Source organism: Melanaphis sacchari, unplaced genomic scaffold (genome assembly GCF_002803265.2).
Source record: "Melanaphis sacchari strain LSU unplaced genomic scaffold, SCAv2.0 Contig178_pilon_pilon, whole genome shotgun sequence".
Classification (NCBI taxonomy): Eukaryota; Metazoa; Arthropoda; class Insecta; order Hemiptera; family Aphididae; genus Melanaphis; species Melanaphis sacchari.
Genome location: NW_020270843.1, coordinates 478,102 through 504,688, shown reverse-complemented (window position 1 = coordinate 504,688; position 26,587 = coordinate 478,102). Strand labels below are relative to the sequence as shown.

Sequence of the window (26,587 nt, the reverse complement as noted above, 5' to 3'; positions counted from 1 at the left end):
TATTTTAGAAAGCATATTCTATTTCCTTGTATTTTATAACATTTTTAAGAAAAAAATAATGTGTTAAATATTTTTAATGTTATTATTGTTATTTAAGATTATTATTTTAATTTTATTATTGGTATTATATTAATGTATAAGAAAAAAAAACCACAGGCCATTATCAAATAATTTTGAAAAAAGGTCAGCAATAAGAGTTATTTAAAACAAGTTGAGCTCAGAAATCAGAATAATTTTCTTAAACTAATGATCTATTATTACTTTTAAACTCAATATTACAATAAAACACTTTAGCTGAGGTTATTGAATATTGATACAATAATATAAAGGCAATATTTAGCTATAACCTATTCATCATGTTATATTAATATTTTTAATAAAGTGACATCATGAGTTATAATAAATATAGTTTTATCATATATTTTAAAATATCTATCAATATAAGTCATATACAAAATATCTTTACTCCCCACCTTTTTTCTTTAATGATGCAATCATTCAAAATTAAATTTTTTTGAATTTTTAAGTATATGTAAAGACTATTTGTGTTTTCAAATCATTGACATTTTTTGTACTACTTAAGGAATGTCCTGTGGAGATAATTCTGATTTTAAAATAAGAATATATATTTTTATAAATATTTTAATATCTGAAACTATGAAACTACTCATTTGAATTTTGAATAAGATCCATCAAAATTTTCAAATCAATTATTCATTAAATACCTTACAGAAAAAAAGAGAGTTTTCTTTTTTTTTGAAAAAACAGAAGTTTGTATCACCAAAAATTCAAATTTATAAATTTGTTTATAATCTAGTCTGAAGATATTTAAAAATTCCAATTATCATGGTTAAAATAAAAAATGTAATCATCCTTTGTTTAATACTTTTAAATATTTTATCAGATTACTTATTATTTAGAACATGTAAATTATTTTTAAACATACTGATTCAATTTTCAGCGATTATTGGGAGTGTTAATAATTTGTAAATGTTAGTCAATAGCATTGAAAATTATATTTAATTGAAATTTCTGACTGTACCAAATGAATTTTTTTTATATTTTTATTATTTGGTATTTTATTTACTTGTATCACATTTAATAATGCAATTTGTAAGCTATTTTTATAAGTTGTAATATACTGCTAATTAATGATTTATAATCTAATATATTGTTATAAATTAATTTAAACATATATTTTTAGTATGTAGGTATGATGCTAAATTTGTTAGTGTTAATATTTTTAATAATTTAGCATTGAAGCATACCATATTTAAAAATAATAATTTATAGATTGATGGATAGTTTCACAAAAGTGAATCACAAATTTCAAACTTTTAACTCTCGGTAAGTGCATGCATAAACGTAATACAACTTACTTTTTTTAAATTTGCAATTTTTTTTTTTTTTTAAGTAATATTTTTATGAAATGTTTTTTTTTTAATCACAAAATTAGCAAATTTTTATTTTTTCATAACATTGAAATTTAATATTTACAAATAATCTGTTTTCGACGAAATTTTAACTAGCTTTAACTTATGCAAGAAAATCAAAATAATATCATTGATATTGTTATACTACTAATAAAATACATAAATAAACAATATTTTTTTTTTCGTAATTTAAGAGAAGACTAAATAAATGCTGCCACAATTGAATTTTTAAAGCCCTTGGAACACTAAATCAGAAACTTTGAAGAATTTATAAGGTAATTAAAATTAATAATCGCAAATAAATTTATCTTAATTTCTAGTTCAAAATGTGTACATTTTATTATTTTCATTTTCATTTTTAATTTCAAAAATATGAATTAAGAAAATACGAATAAAATACGAAAACAAATAATTATTATACCATAATATATAAATAAAAAAATAAATTACAAAGTAATATCCTACCTTATTAGAATACTATGAAATATCTTTAAAATTAGAGCGGACACACCTCCGAACTCAATTATTTTTCGTAATTTCGTATACAATAATGTTTCATTATTAAATTCAAATTTAATATCTATATCCATTACAGTGACCTAGAAAGTTAACGATGAGGTATCTACTCTCAAAATCTACTATACAGCAGTCAGCAGATTAGAGACTTCCTATTTTGTTTTTGTTTCATTTTTAAAATTATACACCAAAGAAGAAAATATCTATAGAAATGAGATACTATATATATTATATATAGATTCAATTTTCAATTAGCAAACGTCAAAAGATCTAAGATATCAACATATTTATGTATCGAATACTATATACCTAGGCTATCCAGCCTATGTGGTAAATGATAAGTATAACTATACAGCAATAGAGTGGCAACTCATCAATTTGCAATTGTTGTAAATATACTCAATTATCTGAAATAAATATAAATTGCGTTAGCACAATTTTTGAAAGTTTGGTTTGTCATCAATCATCATAAATCAAAGTTCGTAATATCACATATTATTATTCACTGGTTTTTATAAAGCTTCTTTACACAAATTTACTATAATTTCTGCAGAGTGAGTTCAACATGTTTATTTTTACGAACATTATCGTTTTAATAGTACGCGAAGAGGTAGATTATAAGTTAAAATGTAGCTTATTATGTGGGCAAATATATTTTTATTTTATTAGAAAAACTTACGATCCATATTTCAAACACACAATAAGTAAATATAGGATAGTATAATATATCATAAATCATAATAACAAATACCTAGAGAAAAAATACATGGCTATAGAAGCCATCCATTGATTGAACCCTTTAATACAAATTCCGTTTATTTAATCATATATTTTAAAAGTTAATGTAAGAGGTTACGGTATCAACATCTTTTGAGGCGACTTAGAAGGTTACCAGAACGAGTGAGTGAAGATAGATAAAAGACCAGAGGGTTTGGCTAGTGTTCACGTTGTGAATGAGACCTGGACCTATTGTAGTAGATATCGGCTATGAATAAAAAAAAAATAGCTGATGAATAATATTACAGTATACATATTTAAATCTTTATGTAAATAAGTCATTGTTATCGGGACTGGGGAGTTGAGGTTATGATTAAAGGAAATACGAGATGGGCTGGAAAACTTGAATTATGTGAGTTTAACTAATTTAGCATATCCTTAGATTTGCATACTGTAAAGCTAAATGGGTCTCAGTAAAGATTTGTATTGTGTAAATTTCGTGTGATTGATAGTTTAGATCTAAATATAGAACACCACAGTTGATTGTGATTATTGAGTATTTTAGGTTTTAATTTAAGGCAAGGATTCAAGTAAATCGTTTGTCTAATTTCCAAGTAGGTATTTGATTTGAGATGTAGCAGTTGTCTCTTCCCTTTAAAGTTGAGATTTCAAACGAAAAGTTAAAAGTGCTATTAATACGAATCAAATAAATGGAAACTTTAATCGTAAAAGTACAAAACCCCAGAAGTAGTAGGCTCACTCACCATTAGTATGCAGTGCCACCGTACCGGCATTCATATTAAGTTATAATTTACATAATTGTATGTTTTTTATAATTATTATGCAGTGTCTTAGTATAATTTAATATACACAGGATAATTAAAACAAATGAATGTTTCAAATCAGGTGTTTAGTATTTCTTTACAGACCGAAATATTAATCAAAAAACACTTGTGACTTTTTAAGATGATATTGATAAATTGGTAGGAAGGTACTAAAAAAAAAATAAATAGTTTAACGAAAACATAATAATACTTACTTCTCATTAATCTTATTATTTAATATATATCCATATTATGAACAACGTTTAAAACTTAAAGTATTATTTATTTATTATTGTTTTACACGGAATTTCCACGTGCATCTACTCAATAAGATTCATTATCTAGGATTTAAAATTAGTAGGTATATTAAATCGGGTCGTATATTTATTATTTATTCGTACCAATCTTACCTATATACGAGTAACATAGAAATGTTTTAAGAAGTGAAACCACCGAAGACTCCTAGATTTGTTTTAAGAATATTCTGACTCTAGGTAAATGTGTACACATAATATTGATAATTTCTGTTTGCTATAAAACTACTTTTTTATTATGAGTATAATAAAAAATAATTATTACAGTATTATATTTACTAATATTTATTTAAAAAATAGGTACCTAGTTATATGATAAATTAATGTCATTAATATCAATATGGGATAGTGTTAAGTAGATAAGTGTTATTAAAGTTTTCTTTATTGCATACATATAAATAGTGTATCTATACTACCATTACTACCTATAGGTATCAACATAGCAAAATATTTTTGTCAATAGAGTAAGTACTAATCTGTGGCGACTCGTGCGTTATTGCAATGATGCGCAGGTACAAGCGCACCACATGTCATTTTATCAGAATAATATTTTTTATTGTTTTTAAAATCTATTATCTAATCGTTACAAATTTTTTATTATGAATATTGGGCGTTATTATTAAAAAAAAAAATTATTCAAAAATATTTTAGAACTACCTATTATTATGTCGTAAACATAATAATTATTGCCCCTAAATTAAAAAGAGTTATATAATATGCACACACCAATCAGTGCACAATACTGTGACAACACACCTATATAAAATATGTATGATTAGGACTCGACTTTACATACAAAACTAATTAACTAAACATTTTAATTTAAATTATAATTAAGTTATTTTAAATGATTTACATAATATTAAGATATATTCATTCAAAACAGTAAAAACATGTTACATCATAGTCAATGTTTGTTAATTATTATTTTGTGGACTATCTATTTTTAACATTACGAGCTACCACTAATACTAATAACTAATAAGGTACAATAATTAAAGATTAAAGATATTTTATGAATATAAAGACTAAAAATAGATATTTATTCTATTTTAGATATTTCGTATCATGAAGATTGTAGGCCAATAAGAATATAATAGATTATCTATAAGTCTATCGTGCATGTATTATAAATTATAATAATCATTTTTTCAGTAACCGTTTAACACTAATAAGCTATTATTAAATTTATTTTTTAATTTTCTAATAGATTATCCATACTCTATAGACCGTAGGTAGTTCTTAGAAATATTATTATTCGTTACGCTAATAAAATAATAAATAATATTATAGTATGATATTTAATAATTTATAATTGATGAAAACAATGTTTCAAAATTAAAAAAATATTTTTAAATGTTTATTATTCAGTTTACATTGTTTGTTTTTTTATAAATATTATATACCTACTTGGGTAGTTGGGTCTTGGGTACTTAGTATTTATGTAACGCCGTAATGGTTATTATAAATTGATTTTACATTTATCTTTTTAATTAAACATATAGATACATAACATTTTGAAGGTCTCGAAAATTTCCTAAATTTTTAAAGTGATTTTCCCAAATGTCAATTTATATATGTACGGTACGTCGGTATATTGGAGGTAAAACGATAGTATCTAATAATTATTTCGATTGTCGAAAGTGTTATTTATTTTATTATATGGGTAATATATGACTGGTGTAATCAGTAGTATAATATGTTATTCTTGTTTAGTTTTAAATTATTTATATAAATCTATTAAAATAATATGATGTTTAAAATATAAAAAACATATTATTTCATCTATAACAGCGGTTCCCAACCTGGGGGTAATTACCCCCTAGTGGGTAAAAACACGATTTTTTGGAGGGTAAAAGTTAAACTATTTATTTGTATTTTAAGTACTTATTATTCATTTACTCATGTGTATTATGACTATAAATGAAATTGTAATAATATAATATTTTTGTTAATAGTGTTAATAGTTTTGAGAACTCTTATTTTCTTTGTTTGCAAAAATTAAATAAATTATAATTATCATCATAATATATATTTTGTTTTTTTTTTACTCAACTTTTTTTTTTTTGGTCGGGGGTATTTGTGAATATCTAACCTGACTTTTGGGTAATAGTCTCAAAAAGGTTGGGAACCGCTGATCTATAATATAACTGAAGTTTAAAAGCTTTTTCTGAAAAAATTGATAATTTCCAATTTCCATACCTGAGATTGTTTTGGATTTATTTTATTAAGATTAGTTCATTAGGCTTTTTATCGGTCATTGTTCATTTATCGAATTAAAAAATTTTCACATACATGTGAAAATAATAAGGCGCGTATGATGAAATTATTACCGCCTTTCATGATAAAAATATTACCATTGGTAAAGCTTTAAACATTTTGGATTTTTAAAGCATAATACTCGTATTTAACAGTTCAATAACTATAGCTATAGCCTATAGGTACCTCTACTATAGTTGTTTCCGGGTACTGTAAATTTTGCGTTGTTCGGTCTATACTAGAATATGGAATGGTAGTATGGAATTATTATTTGGCTTAGAATAATTTAAAGCTCGAGAGTGTCCAAAATAAGTTCTTTTCTTAATGTCTTGTACTGCAACCCAAATTTTTCAGATAAATCCCTATAGACATAATTATTACTCCTTCGTATTATACGATGTACCTACGTTATTACAACATGTTAACGTGAGTCGTGAACTTTATGACTTTTCTCCTCAAATGCACCTGATCTTTACTCCAACATTAGCGTTCGCGTTCTTATTTTTCTTAGGAAATCATTCTATTTTTCGTATATAGATACCATCTACTCTATCTCTTATGGACATAAACACTTTTTACAAATCATAGAATGCAAAGTCGTTTAAATAATCACTTTTTTTGATTTTGATTGGTGTCAATGTTATCCCTATTATAACTTTCAAGCCCGTGATATTATGTTAGTATAGTAAAAATAGAAGTATAATTCTATTTATACGAATGTTGTTTTTCTTTTGAACACAATATATTTATACATAATTTTTCGCTCTAATAATAATTATTGTCATCTGCAGTTTCTACATAAAATTAGTTAAATGACATATGTGTAGTAATGTGTTTGATGTTGGTGATGATTCGGTAATAGACGTCGGCATATCGTTTGGTCAATGTTTCCATTCCTGTGCCGCGAATGACGACATCGACGACGCTCTGTCAAGCGCGCTGCACCAACTGGAGGCGCCGCCTTGTCCACCGTAACTTTGAGGCGCACTGTTCAAATATCGAGCGTCCCAGCGGCGGCGGCTGTGCCTTTGCCTGCGCGCATAGCTGTGGCCAGTCCGCCCAAGGTCGCGGCGTCTGCGCCGGTATGGCCCAAGTTTCGCGCTCGTCGCCGTCCGTACATACGCGCGCCACGCACGTTGGCCACGACCGCGAGAGAGCGATCGAGCGACTGGGCGACGGCGGCGGCGGCGGCAGGAGACTTTGGCGTGAGCCACCGTAGGCCGCTACAGCGTGACGGGTAGGGAGTGGCGGCGTCGGTATAGTACATAGTATTATAATAGTAGGTGGTGGCGGCGGCGGCGACGGCGGTGAAGTTACGATAACGCCGCGTACTCTCAATTAGTAGAACACGAGCTCGCGTACTCGGTGGCTCGCAAAGTCACTACAGTCTCAAGTCGTGCGATATCGTTATAGGTTTTTAGTACATGTTGTATATTGTTTATATTTAATATAATATTATTTGCGGGTAGCACCGACGGTAATGCCCGAAAGCGAGTGTTCCAATTTCGTTTCGTCTGAATAATATGTAATAACACATTTTTCGTCCGCGGCCGGTTGTAGCTTATCATTTTGATATTTTATGATTCGTTTTTACGAAACACACTCAAACTAAAAGAATAGTATAATACTATACAATATTACTATATATATATATATCCCGCAGTATTTATTAACATCCGATATCAGTATATAATGCATTCAGTCATATAAAATAGTCGATTTCATATCCAAGTGAGAAAATGAAAAACTCGCCGAAAAGCGAGATTGTGCGAATCCAACAAATCGCCCGTGGACAAACACATCACACCGCCGGAAATTCGTGTAAGTCGACTGCCTGGTCCGTGAGTTATTATATACTGCACAATTATAGATAATATTCATAATTTGTATACAATATTGACGAGCTTTGAACTTAACGTGGTGATGTTACACGCCCTGTACCTATCGTGTGTCGAAAACGGCCAAATAATTTAAACGGTCGTTCTTCGACTTGATCGCGTTATTAAGAACACTAAAAATTACGTTCCCGAAAAACTATACATTCTGTATATATGTACACGGATACATATACTCTGAGAAAGTTATAATTCTGGCTGTTTATTCGAGTAAATAATTTACCACCTGCTAAATAAAATTAGAATTTTGGTTCTTTTTAATTTTGGCTTTTTACTATACCATATACCTTTGATGCATTGATCGTCTATAAAAAGGTTTAAGGTTTATATCATGCTATAATAAAATGGAAGTAATCTTAAAGTACTTGACCCCAACGTGTAAAAACATTATGAGCAAATTTATTATTAAAGGCCTGTTCTAATAATATTTCAATAGGTATATAGGTTAGAGTTAAAGTGACATTTTTAATAGACTTTTCAATACACTAAAGTGTAATTGTGTAATTCAATAAAAGAATAAGTTAGGTAATCTTTTCATTGTAAGTATTAAGTTCTAAGTACTAATTGTGTTAACAAATTGATTGTTGTTTCGGTTACGAATAATTAATAATGACAATTCATGGTTAGTAATTTTTAACAATCTAATTATTTGAAAATCCAAAATGAATTGCTTATAGGGTGTCTTTAGAAATTATTTAAAATTTAGATGAATAACGTGAACGATGAACAGAGTCTAGAAAGTTTTGAAAAGGGAAAATTGTTATTCATTTTTTCATACTTATATTATATAGAATACAATTAAATAGAACGTTTCCAAATTGTCATGACAAATACATTATAAAATAATTTATGTGTAGAACGCATATAGAAAAAGGTATCAATACCTGGTACAGGAATAATTACAACATATTGTTCTAATGTGATTTAAATAAAGAATTAAATCTTATTTTTTTTTAGTTAGATTTTATTTTTTTGTTATTATACTTATATGTATGTATACAATAGACAATTAGTTATGAATGTTATGATACTAATACAAAATATATCTATATATTGAAATAAATAAATTATGAATCGTAATTTTAATAAAAAAAGTTTTTTTTTGAACAAATATTGAAAGCCGAAATGTATTTATTAATTTTAAGTATATTATGCTGGTACCCATAAACGGTATCAGAGTTATGAGGAAAATACATTTTTTAATATTAGATTAATAGTTATAAAATATACAAACGATTACCTAATGATAGTCATCTGTTTTAATAATTTTAGCTATTAGTAATAGGTCTTATGCGCATGTAATATATTTTTTATTTTTAAAAACCGGATCATCCACTCACACTGAAATAAACGACCATTGAACAATTTCATAATTTATAATATGATTTGTTTATTAAGTATAATATGCATGTTGTAACAGTAATTTGGCCACAGTTTTTATTTTTTTTTAATATGACATAAATTAACCAATTTTATGTACAAAATTACATTGAAACAACAGTTTAAGTTGATGATAATATATTTAAATAAACACAACATAAAAATACTAAAGACGACGATGAACTAATTGTCAATATAACTTGTAAATTAATTACTAATAAATACGATTTAATAATTGACTTATTTAATAACCTTATTTTATTAGATATTTTGTTTTTTTATATTATTTGTTAAATTTATCTATCGATAATATCTCTTATCAATCACTATTCGCTATACTAAAGTGGGCATGTAAAAAATTTTAATTACGAGTTTTTATACAAAAGTATTATACATTTATTGATAAGCTATTACATATTTATTTAATGTATTAATATTTTTGAATATTTATTTTTATATATTAATTATTTTTGTGGCTTTTAAATAGTACCTAACTTAAAAGTAGAATTAAGTTTATTTTACTGCTATTCTTTTCTTCATATATTAAAATTTCCACAATTTAAATGAAATGTGGATTGTTTATGAATTTCTTGGTTGAAAAAATTTATAAATTTTAATTTAACTCAATTTTCAATGTAAAATCCTCTAATTAATATTCGTCATAAATATGGATATTAATTATTTAGCATTTCAGGTCTTATTATATATTATGTATAGTATTATTATTATTATTTAATATTTTAGTTATCTACTATTATAAATTATAATTTATAGTGTTTTAATTTTTAATACCTATCACGATTTTGCTCATGTTTTGTAGATAGCTTATAGTTGTATTTAAATGAACTCTATTTGAATTGTTTATTGTTAGTTGGTAAAAAACAACAGTATAGGTATCTATAGCATCATAGTAGTATAGCATGATAAAAATTGAACAGTTAAAAATTTGTAACACTTGAATAAACACGTGATTATTTTCAAGAGTTGCTTATACATTATTATATACGCTATTATAGGTACCGGTACTGGCGGTACCTATACCTACTTTTTAATATTTGTATATTTATTAAACTTAATTTTTTTTAGTTAGTTAAAGTAATATATATAAACTATAAATTTATAATATAAATAAATATACCTTATTAAATTGTTTTTTATTAATTATTTTAACACAATATTATGAGTGTATTATGTTTTGTTTTGAGTTATTATATATTAAATTATAAACAATATAAGCATAAAACTATTAAGTAAATATTTACAATTTTCAGTAATAAAATAAATCTTTATACATTAAAATTATCGGATAATAACTTTAGCAGTTGTAATTTGTAAATTCATAAAAAAAAATATATACATAAATACACTACGAATATTTACAATAATAATATTTACTTATTATTCAACAGTTGAACAGTTATTAAAACCAAGACGTTATACATTATACTTAAAAATGTTGTTGTATATTAACTGTAGTATACACTAATACATTTATAATATTAATAAATAATAATATATTATATATTTACTATAGTAAATAATATATGTTATTAGATACATCTTATAATAATAATAATAATAATCGATATTGTCTACAAACTGTAAGTAATATAATATAATAATACAATTTAGTATAAGCTATAAGCCTTTAAAATTAAATTTGTAAGTGTAATGTTTATTAATGAATCATATATTAATATAAATGTAATTGTAGAAACGTAAATATTATAATAATTGATTTTTTACGCAAATGATACTGATTAAAAAATAAAAATGTATTTAAGAGCAATTTATTATTTAATTTTAATTTATTTATTAGGTAAATAGCTCAAATTCTTGCCTATAATTTGATCCATATCAAAAATAATTCCGTACTTGCATTTATTAACTAAAAAAAAAAAAAAAAAACATTTACAATACGAAGGACTGAGATAGGCATTTTGGTAACAGCAAATTAGCAGCAACCACACAAGAATCAGAATCGATAATTTTTTAATCAACACGTCCCTTCAAGTCATTCTTTAAGTACTAGTAGGTAGTATTAATCAAACCATTATTACACAGTACACACTATTTAATATTGTATGATTTTATAATGGCGCCAACACCCATCATATTACCCATATTGTGTAGTACGTAGGTCGTATAGTTTAAACGGTAGGTACTCAATCATTTGTTTATTAACAAATAAATTGAAAAAGTCATAAATATAATTGAATTGTATCCCTATACAAAAAAATTAAACTATAAATTATAGTTATGTCAAACTAAGAATGAGTTTAAACGTATATTATATTCGATTATTGGTTTGATTTATTAATTTAAAGTTTTAATATATTATAATAAATAAAAATTAGTTCAATATCAATTTAATAAAGAATTTAGCGATCTCAAATCATTAAAAAAATAAAAATGAATTTTATACATATTGTTATCTGATAACTATAGCTTTAATAGGTACATTAAAATACTGCAATATGCATATTGTCTGTAAAAGAAGATTTCAATGAGTTTGTTTAATATTCTGTATCTACTCAAATTAAACATTATCTTCATATCACCCTTCTATTGAAAATATGATCAAGCAATATTTTCCTTAAAAAAGTACAATTATTTATTCTAAATGTGGACTATTAATACCGAGTGCGCGAGATGATTGTACTCTTATTACAATTAATTTTGTGCAGATTTATTTTATGATTTATCAGACCATAAACGTCTATGCTCTGTTATAGGATATCAATGTAATAAATATTCAAGTAACAAGCTATAAAATATTATGTATTATAAAGATTAAATAATAATAAATCCACGTTTTGATGTTTTGCTTAATATATTACAGCATTATGGTCATATATTATGTACATGAGTATTCGTTACTCATGTATTGTGCATACACTCATATATAATGGTTAATATTAAATATACAGAAGGCTGTGTTTGTGAACTTAATTAAAGACTGAAAAATAAATAAATATTTATCCACACCTACAATGTTGGAAATAAAAATATTCATTTCCATGCTTTGTTTTGAATCTCAGTTCAAGAAATAGTCCTAAGAAAAATGTGAAACGCGTTATATTCTGGTCAAGGCCGTTGTTTGTATATCGTTTTTAATATTTATAGTTATATTGTATAGTGTATATACTTATACCTATATAGTATATTTTAGTTTATAATATGCGTGTGATAGTAAACCGTGTATGAAGCAATAAACAATATTTGAAAATAAATATCCCCTCTCTCATTGTGTTAGTTTTAAATTAGATTGATTTTCTCGATATAGGTATTGACATTTTGGATTACATCCATTAGATGAAATGTGTATGCGGTTGCGTGAAAGTGAATATTTTATGTTGTCCAACTGTTCAAGTAATGGCACATAATATAATTGTCATTTATGATATTACCTAATTTAACAATTCCATATTAAATTAACAACTTCAGAATTTAAACAAAAGATGTTTTTAAATAATTTAGTTTAAACTTTATAGCCATATAATTAATATTTTTTATCGGTTTAAAAATATGAAATACCTATGATAAAAAAAAAAATCTTTACGTTAAATTTTTGATTTTTAAATGATATTGCTTTATTCATTGTGAATTTGCGTACCTAATGACTAATTGTTTTTACAGTGGAATAAATAATAATTAAGCCGGTCACAATTTAAGGTTGCGAACTGCGGTGAAAGACAATATAATTTTACCGCCACCGCTGCAGTGTGTACCACCGACCTTTATAGAATTTTAATTATAATACCAATACGTGCCTAATGTATTTTGATTCAAAGTATTTAACAGGGCGCCGTTTAAGGGGATTAACCCCCCCCCCCCCCCTATATATCCTTAAAATGATTTGAATTTTGATTTATAATTTATATAGATTACGTTTTTTACCCCCTTCCACTATTTAAATATTTTTCTGAAATCGCGACTGCTTGAGTCTAATATTATAATTTTTTCATTTTAACCTTCATGCTAGGTAAATAATATAGTTAATATATGACTAAAATGAGTTACGCTTCAAATCTTTGTAGTATACTTAACCGAGTAACGATAACAATAAAAACACGTGCAACCGCAAGGCTTAGTTTGGTTTTAAAACTCTGAATAATATTTTCTGATAATAAAACGGTATTGTTGTAGAGATACCTAAATATAACATGAATTTTTACGTAATATTTTTAGTAGAAATTATAAAGACTATGGAGAGTAAGGTTTAATTACTTTAATCAGTATCAATTAAGTTTTTATCATTATTATTTAAAAAGATAAGTGTTTATTAGTACGAAAATTAGTGCACTATACGTAAATTATTTTGAATATTATATCTTCTTTAGTAGTAGAACATACCTAAAGACCTTGAATTAGAAATAAAAACGGTACTTCTACAATAATATAGTTTTAGTTTTTGCCATTCGCTTTATTATAAAAGCACTGACCCGTGCAATAACAGTAAAATGGACTGTTAGTGGAAAAACACAGTAAGTAATAGGTAGCCGGTAGGTATAGTAATTTTTGATCATTATAAGAAAAATTACAGTTGTTAGCTTTAGCAGTATATACATTTTAATTTTTCATATTCTTATATATTATTGTTCTCTTGTACAATATTATCTTGTTCTTGTATTTTATATGGATAGTATTGATATGTAGTAGGTAATAATGCCCATTGCCCATACGTAGTGGTCCCGGGTTCAACCCTCCTCCCCCCGCCAGAACAAAAAAAACATGTATCTAAGGCATAGATTCTATGCACCAACACGTCGTAGAAGCTTTTAATTAAAATATTTTTTATAAAATATAATAAATACATAACCAGTATGTGTGTACAGAGTTTTTGATAAACAAATTATAAAAATATTGTCCACAAATCCACAAAAACTATAATAGTAGAGTGTCGGCGACCACTGACCGATGTTTACACGTAGTCGATCGGGCGGAAATTCGTTACGGCGACACGATAACAAAAAGGCCGAAATATTGAAGGTGTTAAATCAATATTTTATTACGGGTTTTCTGATAATTGAACGATATAGACAGACTGTCTATATAATTGTCTAAGACAGTTGGGTTATTTTGGTGTGGAGTATCTATAATCTTTTTAATTTAGGAATACGGTTAGCTATGTTTTCAATATATTTAAAAAAAAAATTACACCAACAGGGGTAATTGAAGAACTGGTGAAAAAGAAAATACGTTTAACTTTTTTAATTTAAAATTTAAAATGAAGAAAAATGTTAACTAAAAGATGATATTGTATTAATTATTTTATTTGACAAATTATTGTACTAATATTCCAATAGATGTAATTAAACTAAAATTGTGACATTTTTTTTCAATTATAAAATAATATTGTTTGTATTCATTTTATCTCTTTATTCCTTGTTTAAAATAAGTAGGACTGGAATTTAGATGCTCTAAAAAATCTCAAAAATGCACTATAAAAATGTACTTAAATTTTATTCATTACAGCTTAAAAATTCGAAAAAAGTTTAAAAATGATACAACAGAAGTATATTTTTAATTTTTAATAGTATTGTACGTTGTTATGTGTTTAATGAATGATTTCCCGTTTTTTCTTAATTATTAGTGTAAAGGCCTATCTATGATAAAATATTTACTATCGACGATAAATTGTTGTGTTATATAGTTTATTGTTTGTAGCGTTGGTAGTTCGTCGAAAGTCTCTTGTTAATTACAACAATTTTCATTCATTTTATGAATAAATTGTGAAAAATATTCTAAAAACTAAGAAAATGCTCTACAATCGTCAAAAATTCCCTATAAATGCATTTAAGATTGATTCAATCAAAAAATTAAAAAAGATGCAAAAAAAAAAAAAATTACTAATCTAAAATAAAATAATCAGTATCACCCAAAACATATTTTATACTTACAGCTACGAATCAACGTTTTGAAACAACAGAAAAAAAGATACCTTTGCATCAAAATCCCAGCCCTAAAAATAAGTTTTATCATATGATTTTTAAAAATTTTAACTCCCCCTTGCCTACAAGAAATGATTGAAAATACGCCACTGTCTATACGAAGTGTGGTTATTTAAAAACGAGATTTTCGTTATAAACGTTATTTATTTTGAAAATTATAATAATTTTCCCCTTCTATGTTCTTCATTCACTTAATTATACATGGTTTTATACGATTCTTCCATTGTTTAAAGCAGTGTTGCAGCTCATCAGGTATCAAACTCTTAAGCAAGTCCACCGCTTTGGTCTTCACTTCTTTAACGGATTGAAAATGAGTCTCCTTCAACGTAGTTTTTATTTTTAGTAATAAATAGAAGTCGCAAGGTGTTAAATCTAGCGAATTTGGAGGATGCTCGAGTACTAGAATAATGTCAAAGCAAATGTTTTATCAATTGCCTCTTTGGTTTTAACTGAGATGTTTTGGTGCCATTTTTGTATAGACTTTGTTCATGTGTAAATTTTTGTATACAATTTGTTGAACTATTTTTTTTTGTCTGCCTTCAATACTGAAACGTCAATCGTTTTGGATATTTTTTCATTTTTTTTTTATGTTCTCATCAGTTTTTGATATGTAAAGAAGACTAGGATGATTATTACCTTCCACCTCTTCTAATCCATCTTTAAACCTCTTATGCCACTCAAAAACTCGAGTACGTGACATAGTATCCTTCTCATACATCTCGGTAAACATGTTGAGGTATTCTGTAGGACAATTTTTTAATTTAACAAGAAATTTTAAATTGATAAGCTGTTTGACTTTTAAATTAGGCATCATTTCGGCAGTTTTGTAAGATATTGTTCACTTTAAACAACGCGTGAATCCGAACTAATTAATTCAAAGAGATTAAAATGGAGTTATTTGATGTATTGTCTTGTTTAGTTGAGAACTATGTAGTATGTACCTATGTCACAATTATCCAGCAATAAGAGTTCATTATGCTCTAAACAGAAAATAATCCCGTTTTATTATAGTAACATCTCGTATCTTAAATAAAATATATTTTTTAAGCTTAATACTTTTTTAGTTTATAAAGGGTATTTTAAAAAGTTACTGCAATATTTATAGTATTAAGTGTAGAAATTCGTCAAAAAATATTCAAAAAAATAAATTGGGATTATGTCATGTGAAAAAAATAGGGATGATAAAACGCATTTACATACATATTATGACTATATATTCATGTTTTTTATAAATATTTAATTTAAATAATAATATATATATTCTAAATATAATATAGGACTTAAAAATTTCAAACAGTTTCAGAAGTAGCAACATTTATATGTTTATACATAAACTCTTTCGCTTCTGCTTTGCAAATTATTTAAACCTACTGATCCATGACATTGACTCTGATAACATCCCAGGAAATCCTCTGAGATTAAAAAAACTGGTGTTAAGATTTATCAACATAAAAAATATTTATAGGTATCACGTCAAAAGTATAATAAAAAGATTATCCAACAATAATTTTTGGGTAATCTTTTTTATCTATTATTTTGTGTCTAAATAACTTACTACCAACGTATATATTGTCACATAATATCATTATTTTAAATAGATTTAAACTTTTTTTTATAGATTTTATTTATTTTAATAATGAGTGAATTATGAGCATTTTTAGATATTAATATATTATGTACTCAAAACTCGTTTAAAAATTAAAATACTGTAAAAATCCTTAACCTAACTAGAGAACACAGATAATGTTTGTACCTTAAAATTTAATAATAGGATTATTTCACCTTAATACTGATACAATTTTTCTCCTAGGCTAGACTACTTTTGTATTTAAAATAAAAGGTAACATAATATAAATTAAAACTAATAAAGATTACAAAATATTTATTTACTATATAGGTACTTTGCTTTTAAAGTTCAAATATTAGAAATTTAGGCTTTAATTTGATAAATGATTTTATTTTCATTTTTGATGCAGATACTGAAGAATAATAAATATCAATATGTTATACTTGACTAATTTAAAATTTTACCTGAGAATTGATAATTTAGATAAAATTATAAAAGTAATTATTTTTTTTTATAGTTTTCAATTATTCTTTTGAAAAGAATAATTTAAATAGCATATATTATATTTTACTACCAATTTATATTTTTATTTCTAATCTAAAATAATTGTTATAGGATAATATTAATTTAAATTAAAAATTGTAAGACGAATAACTGAATAGAAATTTAAAGTGAATTATAGAGTTTAATATAAATGTGCCATAATATGATATAAACGTCATATCTACGCAATCTCGTAAAATATTTCCTATTTTAGGCACAAAGACAAAATGCATTTTAAAGTTATTGATTTTTCCTAACAAGATCAAATCGATTTTTATAAAAAGACAAACATAATTAATTGAAATTCAATGTTTTATAACATACAAAAATTTTTAAATATACAATATTAATATATAATCTATATGTATATGTTTATTTATTATCGAGTGCACAAAGTGGGCGCGTATAACAATTTAAAAACTTATTCATTTGAATCCTATTTTTATTGAAAAATAAATCTTGTTAGAAACACATATTGTTATTTGTTAGAACTGAATTTTTATTGCATCATATAACATTGGAATCGTAATTTGTTTGAAATATAATATTATGTCACCATGTCGAAAACAAATGCGCTCGAAAATCTAATTCATGTGGAAAATATTGTGTTGGAAACATATATTATGTAAATGTGTTTTAAGAAGTTGAAACTGCGTAGTCTGTTATGTACTGAACAATATTTTGTAGAAATCAAATTTATTCAGAAACTTATTTTTTATGAAGAATATTTCATTGGTAATTTATATTATTAGGTTAGTGTACGGTTCGAAATGAATAGTTTTCTGATTATGTATGCTTCTGGATAATTTGAGCCAATAATAGTATTCCGTCAAAATATGTTTCTATTAAATATGATTCCAAATCATATTTTCCACCGGTTTAATTTACAAAGGCATACCTACGCTTATATATACCAATAAATACGCTTTTCAAATAAAAAAAGTTTTCGAATAACTACGTTATCAACAAAATATATTTTCAAATAAATAATTTTCAAATGTTTACGTTACAGCCAATTAGTTTCCCGCATAATAAACGGTTTCGAGAGAATTTCAATGACAAGGGCAATATTATGTTGAAAAATACTTTTAAAATACTAATTTAATTATGGTACCTATATTGACATTACAAAAAAAATAAAAAAATAGTGACAGTTGATGAGAGATATTAAAACGATATTGTTATAAATTATTATATTTATATGCAGTTGCATAACTGGATAAAAAACAAAGTGTGAAATAATTTATTCACCAAAATCTATACCACAACCTAATTATTTTATTTTTAGATTAGTCTTGAAACTCATTTTATGGCTTGGAAACAAATCAAGAGTACCCACATATGACATATCATTAAATAATATCAAGCACATAAGTTCATTAAAAAAAAGGTGCTATAATACTTCACTAATACTTGTTGCCGATAATCCTGTAATCATAATAATTCATGAAATAATATTATTGAGTTATTTTTGTTGCCTAGATATTTGATAGTATGGTAAACGTTAAAATCAAGACATATTATATACAACGCGAGAAACGTCAAATTAATTTCCTCGAGTATAATGTTATGCGATAATTTGCAGGAAAAAATATTGTTACCAGCTATATCGTAAATGCACGAGTTAAACGAATTGTATTCTTTCTTCACTTTAGAAGATTTCAAGATTTCTATATTGTTGGCATATCTGGAAGGGCAAAATGACGATACCTTTGCTCCAAACCGCTAGAATTTCAAGGGAGACAAGTTACCCCCTTTCTTTAACTATTACACAACTGTCATTACTCGCTACATGTGAATGACACAAGTGTGGATATCTACTGTATCGAATATTATCACGTGTGATCGGCGTTCCGTATACATGACGTGTATAATAGGTACGTTTTCAAAGTAGTTTCTATACAGTCGATAGGTCGTTTCCTATAAGTGTCTATCTTAAAAATGTCGTTCAGGACTTGGGAGAGCGCCAACGCAGTACGATTAATATCGGTCAATGGTCGGAAAAAGTCGGTTGTATAGAGTACTACACCCCTCTGATTTGCGCGCGTACGGAAATCCGTTGAAATCGCCGGCGTTGCCGCCGCCGTCATTGGTCGGTTACACGTCCGTGGCGGGTGTAAAAACGGTCGGACGGTCAGACCGCGTCGTGGTCGTCGTCGTGTGCGTGGAGGAGGTTAGAGCGCGCGCTGCACGGACGACGATACACGGTGGTTGTCTCGGAGGGGTTTTGGTGGGGGTTCGCGCGTCGAGGAGTGGTATACGGCCGTCGGTGGAGGACCGCGAGAGCGTACGCGTAACGATGCGATGTGAATCACGTGTGCGTGTGTGTGTGTGTGTTGGCGTGTGAACGCCGCCTTGCCGGTTCCCACCGCGTGCGCGTGGAAACCGGTTACTCGCCACCGTCGCCGCACCGTTGGGGTGCACGGCCGGGCGGTGGACGTGTGGAGGGGGTTCTCCGGGAATGTACGTTACGAAATTTTCTACGGCGTCGACGACAGTCGCACGGGCCCGTTTGTAACCGTCGTTCGTCAGTCGCCGTCGCCGTCGCCGTCGTAGGCGCGCGTCCTCGTATCACGCCGCCGAGTTTCTTTCCCACACCCCTTCCCCGTTCGCCGTCAACGTCGCTGATAATAATAAGAAAATAACGCGAGTCCACGGCAAAATTCCGCGGTTTCACTGTCTTGTGCGCGCGCGTCGTCGGTCAACACGGTATCACCTGTTTAATTGATATAACATAATATAATATCTATCTCCCGTCGACGAATTATAAATATTCGTTTCAGTTCGGGGTTTGTGTCGTCTTTTATCCGCAAATGTCGTCTGACGTGTTCAAATCGTGATTAGTTTCGGTGGCGAGTCGCGCGTGTTTTTGTGTCTGTGCGCGCGTGTGTGTGATGCCGTTGTCGTTCAAAAAAATCTTCTCGCGAAAACTGCTGTTCAGCCCAAAAGTCATGGGTAACGCGGCGTCGCATCACGAACCGTTGGACCGGGTCGCCGGTCACGCGGGCTCGACGTTCCGGCGTTCGGCCAGTTGTCGGCACAGCAAATCTTCCAAGGTACGACGATCGTCCGCGACGACGGACAACGCATTGTAATAGTACTAATAGTATTAACGACGTCCCAGTAAAACCCGTCCGTTATGAGGGACGCGCGGGCTAATCGCCGTCCCGAGTAACGACGACTGCGACGACGACGACGACGACGTCGTCGTTGTCGATGTCACCCGCGGGCGACGGTAAATCGAAAATCCGCGTTTGTCGTCGTCGTCACTACAATATAGTCTCGTCCGCACGACCGTGTAAAATATAATTAGTTATTAGGTTTTATTACTATATTATTGTGCTATGATATGCGCACACACGCGTATACCGGTTGGGCGCGACCTTGTGCTCCGTAGTCCGCCGTGCAATAATACTATTATGCTAATAATATAAATTATTATTCCCGTGTAGTTAATGTACCTGCGCTATAATATTATTGTGTTCACGTTTCGAGAATACACCCGACGCACATTGTTTGTATTATGTATGTATGATATTGCGTAGCCTGCGGTGGGTGGGCGTTTTACCGATAAAAAATACGGATATTGCAAAGATTTATTTTATCGCGCGATCCGCGACGAGCGACAACTGAAATAAATCGGCTACGACTCGGCAGGTTGTGCACAACACGTTTCGCGTTACGACGTCGATCACTTCAATCAATGGTTTTTGTGTGTTGTGTGGTAGGGTAGGTGGGTGGGTGGAGGAGAGAGAGATAGTTGACTGGTTATAAAGTTACAACCAACATAAAATTATTTATTTTTATTTGTTGATAAGTATTTCAGCTCGAATAGTTGGTTAATTTATTAATTACAATAAATTGACAAAATACTGAAGAATTCGTTTTACGATTAGTTTTTTCCAATTGATTCTATAAAAACAATACCTTCGTTGAGTTAAAATCATATTCAAATTCAAATTTAATTATCTTTGTGTTATGTACCTATACATCTACCTACAATGGTTTTAAATTTAAACCAAAAAATTTGTATTTTATTTTACACAAAGATTTAATTGCCCAAACTACAGCCACTGCATATTATTAAGTAATAGTTAGACACACGTTTAAAAAAACTAAAAGTTTAACAACCGAAAATAAATAATTGATTTATTTTAAACAGAGTTAAGTTTATTTTATTTTATAAAAAATGTAGGCAAGTATTATGTAAGTACTTTGTAAAATATTAATGGTAGTTGTGCAATAATTTTCCTTTTCTTTCAAACTACCTTAAAATCCGTTTCTCGCGTGATGTCGAAACATTTTTGGGACCATGTGAACTTTGATAGTCAATAGCGTGTTCAGTGAAGAGAATACTACACGTTATATACATAATATTGTTATATTATGTTAGTTCGTTTCGTTTCTATGTTTTGCTTTATTTTACGTAATTGTGTGCGTTTCTCGAGGTTCCTTTTGTTATTCAATTTTGTTTTTTGTTTTTGTATGAGTTTATAATGTTTTTAATAGTTACAATTTATAACAATTAACATTGCCAGATGCGGTTCTAGGACTACATTTTCTTACAGGCAAAAGTAGATTTATAATTAGGTATTAACTATGAATAATATTCCTTATCCCCCCCCTCTTCCCCACGATATTTTTTAATAAAATATTTATACTTATGGCTTCCATAAATACCTTAAATATTAGCAATAGGTACATCATAACATATAGCTTTATTTTTATTTTTATAAGAGTTACACAATCTATACTAAAAGCACAATAAGCGTATTTGCAGAAAGAAAGAAAACACAGGATAGTACGGGGGTAAGAAGTCACCCACTAGCAACACTTGGCATGAGCACGGATTATGTTAATCTATGACTTAGTAGAGAATAAGAGTGAGGTGAACAGCGAGGAATAGATCGTTGGAAGTTATAAGATATTAGGAGGTCCCTGCTCCATCTCCTAACATGTAGCTTAAAATATTTATAATATTAATTATAATAGGTAGGTAATAAAGATTTTAAATAAAAGAAAAATAGAGAAATCTTTTGATACAAAACAGCTTTAAAAGCTCTGAAAATTTTTTTGTTGTTCAAAAATGTCCTTCCAAACAAATTTCTTGCAACTTCAATTTTTATTTGTGAGTCAATCATAGTTGTAACACTGCCTTGCATTTTAGAATTATTCCATTCTTTAAATTAAGCCAATGTTAATTTGTGTGTGTCACATTTATCATGTAATTTAATCATACTGCCTATAAGTTTCCAGTCTGAATAGCCATGAATTGTTAGATTACCAGCATTAAGATTACAGAGTTGACTTGGTTGCAAAAATGTTCACAATAATAACAAAAAATTTGATCAAATTGTATGGAGTACTTAATTTATGGATACTGTTTATACCAAGTACTATTAAAGTACCGTTTATTTTTACCCACGGATTTGTAAGGATAAACAATATTTGATTGTATAGAAGGTTGATCATAGTTTAAATCTAAGTTTAATATTTTTAAAGATTTTACCGATTGTCTAGTCGGTTCTAGGTTAAAAGCAATATTACTATTTACACTGGTATTTTTACTAGCTGAAGATTCATTCGTATGTACTGGTGAAGATTTTGATGTGTCTTCTTTAACTGTTTTTTTAGTCTTATGTTTGGAAAATAGAATTAAAAATGTCTTCATTATACCCGTCATTATATTAAATTATTAGGAACTAAATTCACAATTCATAATGAGAAAAAAAACAATACAATAGTTATATATTCATACAATTTGTTATCGTGTTATGCCGGCTATTATGAAAATAGCTAAGGTTCCGGACGTTAAGTGACGTTTGCTCCTGCCAAATTATGAACTAAGATAGTACTATCTTAGTTTATATACCAATCTCTAATCGTTCTATCAATGCTAGAACAGCATTGCCAGGCTCTTGTAGCAACATTGTCACAAAGACAATAGGTATACGAGCAATATATTAGTAAGTTTGTCATCGATGTAATGATAATAATATAATTTTAAATTATCATCATAGTTTATCAAATGATAAAATATCTTGTTTTTGTATAAAAATTACATTTTTAAAATAAGGGGCACCAGAAATTTTGGTAGGCTAGCTGCTCATACGCTAGAACCATCACTGATACTAGGGTCTTCAACGACGTGAATATCGATTGATGTTTTTTTGTTCATTTAATCACTTCTATAAGTACCTTCGAATACTTGGAACAATTAAGTGCAGTCTTCTGCCCAGACAAGTGACGTTCAACTATTAACCTATACAAATATTAATGTACAAAATAATACCATTACTTAGGTATTTCCAAAATATTTAAATTTCCACGTATTAACTACAAAATATTTTTATGTTTGTAGTTGTTTCAAAATATTGGTATACCTATATTCAACACATATAGATTTAATATAGTGATAGAATAATCTTTTTAATTTGTAATATTGGTGGTCTATACAAAGGCAATATGATTTTACTATTGTGGCCTTATGATAAAAATGTTGAGCATCACTGGTGTAGGCTTTATAAAGACTAGTAAGTCTGTCTGGATACCTCGAATAGTCTTGATACTTAGTGTAACGTGGAATTTTAATGTATTCTATAGAATATATTGTAAAGTTTAACCGTAGGATTTTTGGACTTTTGTTCTATTTTTTAATAAAAACATAGTATTGTCTTTTGAATTTCTTAAACGAATACATTTAAATTGAAATACTAGAATACCCCTTGATGTTATATTATTTGCGTAGTGAAATTTAGCCTCTATGTATTATTATACATGTTAAAATGTATAATATTTACTGCCAGTTCATTTACTTATCACGTATCATGTTTAGATATAGGTATAATGTTATTACTTGATTTTAATCGAATTTAAGTGATATGTCATAAAGTCAATATCGGTAAATAGGTGACATTTGTTTGTTTTATTTTTTTTATCGCGATTAGTGACTAAGTCTTTAAGTATGTCGTCTTAAATGTTAAGAAGATTCTAATATGCTTTAATAAACTATAAGACCAGTTATAGTGGTTATGAATAAAAATTATCGCTAGTTCAGAAATCAGAGCTAATAAAATGTTTAAAACTGCGTAGTATATACTATAATTCATATAACGTAAACAATTAATTAAAAATTAAAAATCTCATTATTTAGCATTGTACTAAAGAATGTTCCACAACCATGGCGTTTGAATTTTGTCAAATGGTAGGGACTCTGGAAACTACAACATAGCCCCACCATCATAAAAAAATTAGACATGCACACTATGCATATATTATTGTAATGGTGACTTTTTAAGGTAGTAGAAATGTTTACACGAATATGTCGCTTATAAAATATGTACGATTGATAACAAACATGTACACTTCAAACGGTGATAATTATTATATTTGATTATACATATGCAAGTTTCATGTACAATGCGACATATAGATGTATATAGGTAAACATAATATGAAAATTAATAAATTCTTAATTGAGAACGTCAAATTATCAATTCATCTTGCATATATTTTTATAGATATTTTTTAAATAATAAAAAGAAAATCAAAAAGTAGACAAAATGTATTTTCCGCAATAAAACTACAGTGTACAGTATAGCGTATAATTGACTTTAAACTGTAAAAATGAATCTTTTCCACGTCCATGAATTGTTTTTCGAAAATGAGATACGTGTAGATCAAATAAATATAATATATATTAGTAATAGTATAAATATCAAGTGTTAATAAAGTTGTTGTTTTTAAATTTGCTTAAAATAATATTTTGCGACAATGCGTTCGAATCAAATAATAACGATGTATTCGTCTAAGTATACGAAAACTCACAGGATATCCGCCGTTTTTATTTCACGTTTCCGATTCGTTAATCTAAAACAGCTTGAGATCGCGGTGTGCAAGAAAACAGCGTATTGCTATATGGGTACCTACAACTACTGTCTTACTTCCCCCTTTCACTCATACGACGACAATGGATAATATAAGGGTGAGTGAGTATTCCCCTCGTAATATATGTATGATGTATGTATTAGATATATTATGTATAAAATGTATAGGGGTGAGTGTACGAAATCCGTCGCCGTTTGTGTCCGTCTCCTATACTATGTATATTATTGGATTCCTATATTATTATTATTATTATAACAGGTAGATCATTGATCGCAGTCTCGTATTCGTCTCTGAGATCGTATAGGTACAAATGTAGGTATATGTACACTGGTCTTGATGTATGTCGTCACTGCAGTCTTTTGTGTTCCACGTTTTAGAGTTGCACCTATATTGCTATATAAGCGCACGTCTATTAACACACGGGCGCGCGCACCATTCAACCCCTATTGCATAATTCACGCGGTTCACGTCCTGTCTCATATGTAGCGTCTCTGACAGAAAACGTCTCGACATCCGTTAACGTTTCCGTGCAAACAGCCTCCTCGTATGCCTATAGGCAGGCCAACAAATGTTTTTCTACACACATCTTCGTTACACGTTTCCGGTTGATTTGACAAAAAAACAACTGTTCGTCTTACTGGCGTTACTGCCATTGTGTTGATCGCTGATCAGTTTTGCAGTTAATTTAATAATTATCCAACGATAAATCTATCTATACGTCTACATAGTATTATTATAATATATAGATGAACTGTGCTTGCTAGCAAATGGTATAGAAAAAAAACTAGACGGCGATCTATCGCCGTAGTTAAAAAATATTATTCTTTGTCGACAGATTTTTATCACATCTCATCTCTCTCTCTCTTTTTTATTCCGGTCCATCGGCGTCGCCGGTCTTTCTGCAATCGCGTCTCAACGCGAAGCTAATATTCTCGTTTTATTATTATATATACATATATATTTTATTATTTATTCTCCGAGAATGTTTCTCCGCCGGTTGACCTTGCGCGCGGGGGCTTTCACGAGGTCGTTCACATGGGGGGAACGGCTGACTGTGATGATGCGGTCGTACACGTAGGTACCATATTATTTATGCGTAGGTACACGTATACGAGAAAATCGATTTTCGTGTTTTTCTATTTCAGGCAGCGGGTCCGTATGGCAGGTCTGCACGAAAAAAAATTTTTACACAACCCTAATGATCACGAGGGGGGATACTATTTTTAAAACACGCCACCGGTGCTGCAGTTTGTTGTGTCGGAGCAGCTGTGCGACGAGTGAGCATCGTTGTAAGAGCA

At 28.6% G+C, this 26,587-nt stretch overlaps 1 protein-coding gene across 3 annotated transcripts in view; it reads left to right on the top strand.

Moving 5' to 3' along the window:
• The first annotated feature begins 7,405 nt into the window (after positions 1-7,405).
• LOC112592540 (protein numb-like) overlaps positions 7,406-26,587 on the top strand; it is a 37,138-nt gene continuing 17,956 nt past the window's right edge. The window contains exon 1 of one of the 3 annotated variants that reach the window (XM_025336629.1): positions 7,406-7,884. Coding sequence is in view for 1 of the 3 variants with exons in the window: in XM_025336628.1 (XP_025192413.1) it covers positions 20,297-20,458 (162 nt within the window). In the remaining 2 variants the exon portion in view is untranslated. Of the gene's footprint in view, positions 7,901-19,892; positions 20,459-26,587 lie in introns of those variants that run through there. The other 2 variants (XM_025336630.1, XM_025336628.1) reach the window with 2 other exon arrangements.